Source organism: Homarus americanus, unplaced genomic scaffold (genome assembly GCF_018991925.1).
Source record: "Homarus americanus isolate GMGI-L3 unplaced genomic scaffold, GMGI_Hamer_2.0 scaffold21609, whole genome shotgun sequence".
NCBI classification, from domain to species: domain Eukaryota; kingdom Metazoa; phylum Arthropoda; class Malacostraca; order Decapoda; family Nephropidae; genus Homarus; species Homarus americanus.
Genome location: NW_024723647.1, coordinates 57,305 through 69,163, shown reverse-complemented (window position 1 = coordinate 69,163; position 11,859 = coordinate 57,305). Strand labels below are relative to the sequence as shown.

At 43.4% G+C, this 11,859-nt stretch overlaps 1 protein-coding gene across 1 annotated transcript in view; it reads right to left on the bottom strand.

Moving 5' to 3' along the window:
- Positions 1-1,104: 1,104 nt before the first annotated feature.
- Positions 1,105-11,859, bottom strand: part of LOC121863687 (tyrosine-protein kinase receptor cam-1-like) — a gene marked incomplete at its 3' end in the record, with an annotated part of 32,941 nt that continues 22,186 nt past the window's right edge. The window contains 1 exon segment of the mRNA XM_042362429.1: positions 1,105-1,749. Within this exon segment, the coding sequence (XP_042218363.1) occupies positions 1,105-1,237 (133 nt within the window).

Here is an 11,859-nt window from a genome sequence, read left to right as displayed (position 1 = left end):
ATGGTGGAGGGAGGGAGAGTCTTGGTTACTTTCATCGAGACTTTCACAGGGAGAGCAGTTCATGAGGTGATAAAGAAAGTGTAGTACAGGCGTTAACACTCCTCGTGGTCACCTGCATCGCCATCATGTGACTAGGAAGATTTTTTTTTATTACTTGGAGTATTTTTGTATACAATACAACTTTATTTTAATATGATTTATATTTCTTATATGGATTTATATCTTTAAATTTAGTATGATCATGTAATTGGGAGGATATATCGTCTTTTCCTGCTTTTAATTAGATTTTTCTACTCAAGAGGGTAAAATATTCGACAAGTCTGTGAACAAATTTCTGAATCAATGCCCAACTGACCCGCCCCAGCACCTTGATATGTAGGGTTTCAATCCTACCAATACCCGGGGTACCTTTGCCGAGAATCTGCCCACTCCTATTTCTAACCCTCAACCCACACCCCCTCAGGACACTCTAGCCCACCCAGGACCAACCCCACACCCATCCCTCACCCCTACAGCCTTAGCCTATCTGCCACTAATTACTTCACACAATTGGTGCCAGCGTTACAATACGTAAAATCCCTCATTATCCCAAGCTGGCGAGGGGAAGGCCCGGCCATTGATTAGTATTGACCAGTGATCACCCCAGGACGCTGACCCGCTCTTCTCTTGACCAGTCCTAGCTAAGATGCTGATGAGTGCTATCCTCTCCTGTGGATGCTTGACTCCACTACTTGTATAGGGTAACATCTAGCGTCACTGCCCCCCTCCAGTGAGTGACGGACTACAGGAGGCAGCGGCACCCTCCAGCACCTTCGGAGAGTGAAGGACTGGATAGTATGATAATGGAGGTCCCAGGAGAAGCACCAGATGTATCATTATACTCAGGGATAACCACACACCAGCAGCACCACCAGCCCAGCCTTGCATCTACATACATTTACACACGTCACATGAGCTTATAGGTGGTCATCGCGTCAAATAAATCTGCTCGGCTGGCCTAATGATAGCCATCAGTGTCACCGAGATGCCACAATACTCAGCTCCACCACAACAAATATAAACAACCAAGAAAGTTCAGAAACAACTAACAATAAATCCACTCACCTTTTTCGTCGATGATAGGGACTCCTCCAAACACGGCGGCCTTGGGTTCGGCGAGGGCGTGGCATGGCAGGAAGGCGTGGAAGTACGCCCACGCCGCCCACACCCACGCCCATAATCGTATGATACTCCTCATGGCGCTCCTGGGATCAGCTGGTACAGCTGCATGACACTAGTGGCGTGTCACCCGCCAGCTGACACATGACACAACACCACAACACTCACTTGGCCTCACCACCTTGACGACACAAACAGTAGGTTCTTCTCAACGGGTCGTCTTACACTAGACTAGAAACCAAAAAGCGAGACTGTAATTCCTCACATTGTCTTTTGTTTATACAGGACAACCGAGGCGGAGGTGAAGCATTTCAGTTCCTAGGATGAGGATCCTCGGTTGAAAATCCTTTTTAGGAGAAACCTACCGGAGCCAGAAAGTTTCCAAGGGCTCGGATCACACGGTCATGGATTTCCCTGCTATTCTTATAATATTCCAGCACGAAGCGTTGGGACACGCTCACTACGCATACACAGTAAAGTCCATAATCCGGGTGGTATTGCCCACAAGGTTATGCTCTACGGAAGACCGTGTTTGTTCTTCACCATACACGCTCTTTACACGTAAATCGTCGGGCACTAAGTCACTCTGTGCTGTAATTAAGGAGACGTATGAGTAAGGAATAATAGGGTGTTTGATGAACTCTGTTGCTGCCTGAGGGAGGAAAGTTGCAGTACTGGTGATGGTGGCAGTAGCAGCAGTAGTGGTGGTGGTGATAATAGTGGTGCCCTTAGTGGTGGTGGTGACTTCACTGACGCTTCAGTTGGTAACGAATTGAGGAGCTCAAAATAATACGAGTATACACTTTAAGTTCTGATTTCCCTCACACTCACAGCAGTACCAGTATGCACAACGCTGATTCAAGCACTGCTGGAGGTAGAGTACCAGGTAGACATATATTAGTCGGTATGTTGGTTATGGTTGTCATAGTTACTTCCTGGACGGTGTACCAGGTATTAAATCAACGGTACTTAATTCTAGGTTTCACTGATGACGCCATTATTTATTCTAGAGCCATAAACCGTAACATCAACGCCCCGCCCCCGTTACGCCACGCCTACACTGCACCACCGCTGCCAGAAGCGACACAAAATATCCTCTACTTGGCGGAATTAATGAAGTCGTTCGTTGCTTCGCTCATATTCCCTCTCTAAGCCACAGGCGTCTTATATAACCATCCCAGGAACCAAGTCTATTCCCAAGATCGTTTTTCCCTTAACCCGTTCAGTGTCCAGCTAAGAGAACACTCCCAGCACTGAGAGGGTTAAAGAAGGAATTACTATCTACTTACAATCGAGTCTATGTGACATATCAACGCCATCTTGATATGTGTGGTAACTTACGTACGTATTGCTATACAGATGCTCTCACTTCTATAAAAATTACCACTGAAATCTTCAAGAATCAAGGGCGGGATGCTCTACAATGACTATAGTAGTTACTGGGTAGAGATGTGATGAAGTCTTCACCATATTCACTCAACTTACGACTCAACCAAGAACACGTGATAGAAATACTCATTCAGCCACTGACACCAATAACCAACTAATGAAGACGAGAAGGAAAGCTGACAGAAATACTCATACGGTCACAGTCTATTGAGAAAAATACTCATCACAAAAGAGGACTTGGACACTACAGCCACTCACACACGCACAAAAGTAACAGAAATTCTTCACACTCTGGGTAGGAAAGTTCAATACAAAAACCAGAGAGGGGACATAGAGAATCACACGGGGCACATGTTCACAGAGTTCAACACACATACAAAAAATGATGTCGGTAGTGTCAAAAATCAAGACTAATGGAGTGTCCGGGAGGAATCTGTTCTCTGTTATTGTAGAAAAAAGTTCAACACAAAGTTTCAATTATGTCAAAAAACGAGAATCTATGGAGTAGGTCAACGGTGGTAAAAGGTTAGCTATGTGTTCAATGCCTGTGTGGGGAACAGGTCAACACAGACAGAGGCTAACACTACCTAAACTCAGGAGGAGATATAGGCCTAACTCTCATGGGGCTTTATACACACACTGGGGTTAGAATTGAACACATGAGAACTGCAATAAAAAACAATCTTATAGAATTTATGTTCATACTTTGGGCAGAAAAGTTCAACACCAAAACCTAAACTCCAAAGAAACCTTAAGGGAACATGTTCAGTTTTGTTCATACTGTGGATAGACATGTTCAACACACCAAAAAAAATATGTAGTGACGAAAAAAAAAAGCGACACTAAGGGAAGGGTCAGGTGGGTTGTGTGATACATGGCGCCTACAGAGTGCCGCCTGATAGTAACGTGTCTCAACCTGGCACTTCCCCTCTACACCTCAACACCCTCCCATCTTATCCTAGTCTGCCTCCCTCATCTTCCACACCTATTATCTTTTTTTTTCACATTTCCTCTCACTCATTCTCTCTTCCCTCTCATCTCTTCTCTTCTCCCCCATTCTCTTATGACCCAATTTTCCCTCTACTCAGCCGCCCTTCTCCTCTCTTTTTCTCCTTCCTATCCAGCAGGTATATTTTTCCCCTTACTCCTGCCTCATCTTTTTCTCTCTCTTCTTTCTTTCTCTCCCTTTCCTTTCCCTCCGACCTTTTCTCTACCTCCCTCCCACGCCTTTTCCTGTCCCCCAACATATTTTCTTCTTCACCGACCTCTTCTTTTTCCATCTCTCTCTCTCTCTTCTTCTTCCTCCACAATCTCTCATCTCTCCAAGCCCATTTCCCTCCCTCTCCGAGCCTCCCCTCCCTATCTCTTTTCTCCTTCAAAACGCCCTCTTCTTTCTCATCCTCCCATTTCCACTTTTCCTCTCTTTCCTTTCATCCCCCCTCCTCTCATTCCTGTTACCCCGCCCTCACCTGTATCAAAACCTCGTCCCTCCTTCCCCTCCTCCTCCCCTCACTCTGTGGTCTTCCCAATACGCCTCCTCATCACCCCTACCGTCCTCCATCACTCCTCATCACCATTCCTCTCCCCTCACTTCCTCTCTCCTTCCCACCAACGCGCGCACACAACCATACATACACACCTTACTTTCCCATCTCCTCCCCGCCCGCCCCCTCCCCACACACACACACACCCTAACTCTGCTAAAAGACCTGAAGACACCCCTTCTCCCTCTTCTTTCCCCCTCTCCTCACCCCTATACGCTTTTATTTGTCTTCATTCATTCTCCACACTTTCACTCTCCAACCTCGAGTCTTACCTCTTTACCCAAGTACTACCCTTAAACCTCGTCTTACCCATTTCCATTCACCCTCCAACTTCAAGTCTTACCTCCTTCACCCTCCAACCTCAAGTCTTACCTACGTCACCCTCCAACCTCAAGTCTTACCTATCGACCCAATTACTACGAGCCTTTAACACCATCTCTCGCCCAGGTAACCCAGAGTTTATCTATGTTTATATATTCATCTATTAATCTATACGTCTATTTACACATCAATTCTTCCATCAATCCATCCATCCATCCATCCATCCCTCCACCCAACCAACCAACATAATCATCCATCCATCCATCATCTCCGGCAGTGTGCTTGTGTAAACTTTAACGACTGAAAATATAACAGTGTAGTGTTTACTTAGTAAGGTCGTGTGTACACTGACTTAGAAGAGAGGATGCTACACACACACACACACACACACACACACACACACACACACACACACACACACAACACCTTTCACACAGTGAGGTCCCAGGTACCCAGTGATAACGGCATGTGAGACCCAACTACCAGCGATGTGTGTTAATCCGTCTACGATAGGAAGGCCTGGAACCACACCTCACTCATATAACACCATCTGTGAGAGAATTCACTACCACGTGAGGCCCCTCATAACACCATATGTGAAGGAGTTACTACACCACGAGGCCCCTCATAACACCATATGTGAGGGAATTACACCACGTGAGGCCCCTCATAACACCATCTGTGAGGGAATTACTACACCAACGTGAGGCCCCTCATACACCATCTAGGAAATTACTACACCACGTGAGGCCCTCATAACACCATCTTGAGGGAATTACTACACCACGTGAGGCCCTCATAACACCATCTGTGAGGGAATTACTACACCACGTGAGGCCCCTCATAACACCATCTTGAGGGAATTACTACACCACGAGGCCTCATAACACCATCTTGAGGGAATTACTACACCACGTGAGGCCCCTCATAACACCATCTGTGAGGAACTACTACCCACGTGAGGTCCCTCCTAACACCATCTGGGAGGAGTTACTACACTACGTTTTTATGTTCAACACCTTCATTAATCTGTATGTTCACTGTATGTTCCTTTACCTTTCTCTAATGAAGGCTTTTGTTAAACCACCAATGTATGTAATAAGTCATTTATGCCCAATGTATATTTTCAGCCTTCGGGCTGCAGAACTTTTTCAATAAACCGTTAATTATTATTATTATTATTATTATTACACACACACACACACACACTCTTAATATATGTATACGGTAATTAATAAATAAAATGTATACCAGACAGCAAGATGAAAATATATCTAAAATAAATATGAAATCAAATATACTGTAGCGAGAGGATAAAATATACACAAATAAAAGAAAGTAAAAAAAAGTGATTAAAAAGTTTTACAAAGAACCAACTAAAAAAATAAACAGACAATAACAAAAGGTTGATAATTGATAAAATATAATGTAAAAAAATACGAATAAAAAATAATACTAAAATAAAGGAATGAAGAAAATGCCCAAGGGAAAGATGTAATAAAAGGATGGAGAATGACAGATTGGTGTCCATGAGTTTAATAAGACGGCATATTCTACATTCTTAGGGAGGGGAGGGGGAGGGGGAGGAGGGAGGAGGGAGGGGGAGGAGGGTATGGATTACGGAGGAGAGAGGCGTTAAAGTAGGGAGGAAGGGAGGAAGACTAAGAGGATTTACGGTGGGAAGGAAGGAAGGAAGAAGGAGAGGGAGGGAAGAAATGGTGAGGATGGGAAGGAGAGAGGAAGAATTGAGGACATTAAGGAGGGGGAGGGAAGGATGGGTGGGATTTGGGCGACAGAGCGAGGGAGGAAAGGGCGGAATAGTTGGGGAGAAGAGGGAGGGTGAAAGAGAGGGTGGTATGAAGAGAAAGTGGAGAGAGGGAGGGGGTGGGGGAGGGAGGGTGAGAAAAGGTGGGAGGGAGGGAGAGAAGGTGGAAGGAGGGTAAGGCCATACACTCCTCCCCACACGCATTTTACCTGTCACACCACACTCCACAGTCTCACCCACCTAACCACTTCCCCAGACTCACCTCCCTCATACCACCGATCCCATCCACTACACCTGCCTCACAACCACCTACACTACCTCCTTTACAATAACCACCACCACCGCCGCCTCCCCTACTTCCTTGACCATGGTTAGAACGAGCTCACCTGAGGAGATAATGACATACCTGTACCATTTTACCTGTATCTAAGAATCAAAGGAAATAATCTAAGAAAAAGACTGCCCGTGATCTAGCGAGTTTGTGAGGCGCCCCTAGTCGACCCATCTGCCACTAAGGGTACTCACTCTCTCACTTGCCTCAGCTGTGTCGATGATGTTGATATTGTTCACTGTGTATCTGTATTTTTCTGGCCAAATAAACTGTTTCAATATCGATTCTGCAACTTAGGAAGTGTAAAGCAGGCCAAGCTATCTCTTTGTGTACGGAAAGCTTAAGTTTTCAGTGTGTCGTGTATCTCTAGCTTAAGATTATCCACCAGTTTAAGATCAACTGCCCTAACGTTAACTTAACTTAACCACCCTAACACTTACCTAACTTAACCAATCTTCCCTAACCTAATCACCCTGAAACTAACTAAACTACCCTAACACTAACCTAACCTAACATACTCTTGCCTAACACCCCCCCCCCAAGCCCCCAAGGTAGCGTTAGGGTGTTCGATCATCATGAGATACAGGGTTGGGGGCCTAATCTTCAGGTGATCCCAAAGCGGAATAAACCTGTGGTAGAAATTTTGCAGCCTTGACAGTTAGTATCAAACTACACAGTATTGAGAGCGAGTTTTCAATTTCATTCCATTTTACATTTATAAATTCAAACAAAAACACTTGTTCAATATGTGCCGCCGGATATACAGTACACAGGTAACAGTATACACGTCCAGATATAAGTATATATACAGGGACACAACTATACAGACAGCGAACTAAACAGGTGGAAGTATATATACAGGTACAGATGGAGATATACGCTTAATATAGGTACATATACAGGTCCAGAAGGAGATATACGCTTAATACAGGTACATATACAGGTACAGATGGAGATATACGCTTAATACAGGTACATATACAGGTCCAGAAGAAGATATACGCTTAATACAGGTACATATACAGGTCCAGAAGAAGATATAGGCTTAATATAGGTACATATACAGGTCCAGAAGGAGATATACGCTTAATACAGGTACATATACAGGTACAGAAGAAGATATACGCTTAATACAGGTACATATACAGGTACAGAAGAAGATATACGCTTAACACAGGTACATATACAGGTCCAGAAGAAGATATACGCTTAATACAGGTACAAATACAATCATATACACTGATACAGGTACCGGGACAGATATAAGGGCATGTACACTCACAGATACATACAGGTACACAATTAAGCAGATACAGGAGAACACACAGGTACAGATACAGGTGTCTAGTCTATATAAAAAGAACATCTATATTAAACCAATACCAAACACTTTAAACGTGACAGTATTAACAAACGTCATTTTATACTTAAGAGTCACACAATTACTCGTACTGTATTTGGGAAACAAGATCCTCTCTCGAGACGAACATACAGCAGTCAGATCAGGGAAGGCGTGTACTAGATTGAGTAAATGCAACCCCCCCAAAAAATGAATAAATAATAAAATAAATTAAATAATAATAATACACTTTAGCGTCTCCGGGTAAGACTCAGTCCGGAATGGCGTTGTCATGTATGTATTAAATGATCTATGAAAGGCAGTGTGGGCAGTAACCCTCAGGCGTGGAGAAACATGGCATGGGTTGGTGTGGGTATGTGTTGGTGACCAAGGAGAATAGGGCGTGGGGGGGGTTTGAGGTGTGGGTTTAGGATGTGTGACCCAGCCCAGTATATTCTGTTGGTTGAGGGCGTGGGGTGAGGTGGCGTGGGTTGAACCAGTGTACGTGAGAAAGGGAGTGACCCGTCTCCCCTCCCTGGGTCAGGTAGGGTCACGAACCAGTTCAGGTTACTGCCATTCATTTTGCCTTAGACTGACAACTCCAACAGTGACATACCCCCCCCTCCCCTTCCATCCTCTCTCTCGCTCTCTCTCTCTCTCCCTCCCTTCCTTATTTAAATCAATTTTTTTGCGTATAACTGTTTATAAACCTGCACTGTCTATGTAGGAGTAGCTATATTGTATACCTACACTATGTATATATAACTGTTTATAAACCTGCACTGTCTATGTAGGAGTAGCTATATTGTATACCTACACTATGTATATATAATGTTTATATACCTGTACTGTCTACATATATGCTGAGCCAACTTGTATGACGATTTTCACTGAACAAATATCTATGTATCTAAAGGGATCTTCACAATACTCGGACACGACACAACTCTGATGAAAGGGAGAAATAGTTTCACATTATTCGTTTTCCTTCGTTTTCAAATACGGCTGCTTTAGTTTCATTCATTATTGGTGTCTCTTCTTTCTGTCTTTCTTACCTCCATTATATTCTACCCAGACACACAAAGAGAGAGAGAGTCTCTCTCTCTCTCTCTCTCTCTCTCTCTCTCTCTCTGTCTCTCTCTCTCTCTCTCCTGTAATCATTTAAATTGTAAATACATGACTGAACGTGCCGACAAATGTAACATGCAAGAACCAGTAATACGTACTGTACTCACACCCCAGGTAAAAAACAGGTATAATTCTGATGTCTGTACCTGCGCTGCGTTGTACCTGTATCTGTACAGATGTTGTAACTGTATCTGTATATACACTACTGTAACTACAGTTGTATCTATTCTATAACCTGTGTCTGTGCACTTAATTCACTTAATACGCACAAAAGCCAAAACTGCACATCAACTGATAGGGAAATAAACGAAAATCGAACCAATAACAACAACAAAAAATCAAATTCGGAAAACGTAACAGCATTTAAATAAACGTTGAAACATTTCGACGGACCGATCACTTCAATCCTCGCAACAAAAGGCAAAAGGGATTTTTCGCGGGGGAAAAAAATGTGTGAAATTTGGCGCGTTGAGTTGGGCTGGAGAACCGGGCGCGCTCAGCTGGTCTCTCTCACTCTACACCCGGGAAACATTAATTGATGTATTCCGCAACGCTCAACCCTTTTGTCGCACTACAACGAAAACTTCAAGTGAAAATAGTTTTATTGATGTGTATGTATAGTTATGGAGTACACACGCACACAAAAGCTCACAGGTGCACACACACAAGCCCATGTTAGCAAGCAAATACACACATGCTTACAGATGCGTGCACACACCTTTGGACAAGAACCCACACCAATATATATATATATTATATATATATATATATATATATATATATATATATATATATATATATATATATATATATATATATATATATATATATATATATATATATATAGATATATATATAGATATATATAGATATATATAGATATAGATATATATAGATAGATATAGATATATATATAATTTAATGTAATTACGACACAGTTATTAGTACTCATCTAAGAAAGTGCTACGTCATTATTTCCTTCATATTAACAGTACTTTTCTTTCTGTGCGTCAATAATTCCCAAAATCAATATCTAAACAATTCTTGAACCCCTGAACCAGCTAGTAATGATTCCCTTAAACCAGTGCCACGCAAACTTTGAACCCCCCCCCCTAAACAAAACCCCTCTTAAATTGGACACCTCCTCCTCCTCCTACTAGTTAAGGAACAATATAAAGATACAAGGAAGGAGCTGTGTGCATCCTGACTAAGAAGTGCAGAAGCGGCCGGTGTGTTCACAGTCTTATGCACCGCTGGACACCCAAACAACCCCGGCCAGGACGGTGAAGAACGATGGGGACGCCACATGGGTAGGAGGAGGAAGAGGAGAAATGAATAGAAAAACCAGGAAAAGTGAAATGAAGAGGGAGAGAACCAAGAGAAATAAGGAGAAGGAAGCAGACAGAAAGGGGAAGAAGAGGAAAGGATCAGAGGAAAGACGAAAAGAAAGAAGAGGAAGAGACAAGAGAGAAAGGCGTGGATAAGGAGTCACAGTGAAAAGGGGAAAACGTGGAAGAGGAAACAAGATAAAAGAGGAGGGTGTGGAGAAGAGAGAAAGAAAGAAAAGAGGAAACATGAGGCAAAAGAACAGAGAAATTGAAGAGCAGGAAAGGATACACAGAGGAGAAAGAAGCGGAAGACCAAAGAGAGATAGAGAGGAGGAGGAGGAGGAAGAGAAGAGAGTAGGGTAAAGACAGGATGAAGAGAAAGGAGGAAGTGAGATAAGAGCTAGAAAAGAATAGGAAGAGAAGGAAGAAAGAGATACAGAAAAGGGTAAGCAGGAGGAAGTAAAACAATGAAGACATGAGGAAGAGGAGGAGAGGGAGAAAAGAGGAAGGGGAGGAAGGGCTTGTTATTTAAGCATGAGATACGACGCTTAATAGTTTGTTTGGATAACTCTTTATGTCGTTTTTACACCCCGGACACTGGGAAAAACTGGGGTGACGAGGAAGAGGGGGGAGATGGGGTGATGGAGAGGATGGAGAGGAATGGGGGAGGGAAGAGGGGTAGATGGGGTGAAGGGGAGGAAGGAGGGGGGACCTGGGGTGATGGGGAGGATGGAGGGGTAGATGGGGTGATGGGGAGGAAGGAAGGAAGAGGAGATGGGGCAATGGTGTGGATGGAGGGATAGATGGGGGTTTTGATGGGGTAGGATGAATGATAAAATTTGAAGGCAATGGAAATTTGAGGTAATGATGGGGAGGAGGGAGAGAGAAAGAGAGGGAAGATGGGAGAAGGGCGTTGAAGGGCTGCTGGTTGAGAGAGAGAGAGAGAGAGAGAGAGAGAGAGAGAGAGAGACTGTTATAACACACAACTCTCCCTCCAGAAAGAAAAGATAAAAATATTTACCCAAATGAACAAATTAATTACTGTGAATGCAAGTTTTTTTTTCCTCCGCTTTCTGTTCTCTCTTTTTTTAACATTGAGCGGATTTACCAAAGGAAGGGGGAGGGGAGGGGGCAGGTGGAAGAGGAGGAGGAGGGAAGAGGAAGAGTGGGAGGGGAAGAGAGGAGTAGAAAGGAGAGAGGAAGAAGGAGAGAGTTGCAGTAAACTGAAAAATAATAATAACAAAATAATTAAACAACGGTGTATATGCGTTAACCTTAAGTCGAACACACACGATACACACAACAATCCTCGAACGCTCTCCATCTCCCGGTTAGAGTAATCAGATAAGACTAATTAATCAACTTCGTCTGAATAATTTCGTCATATCCGGCAAACTCTTACGGAGATATAATTAAGGAAGTTTAGGAACCAGATATATCAACATTTATTCTAGTTTTCTTTATGTATCCGGCTACAGCCTATCCATGACACTTTCCTGGCTATATCCATGACACTTTCCTGGCTATATCCATGACACGTTCCTGGCTATATCCAT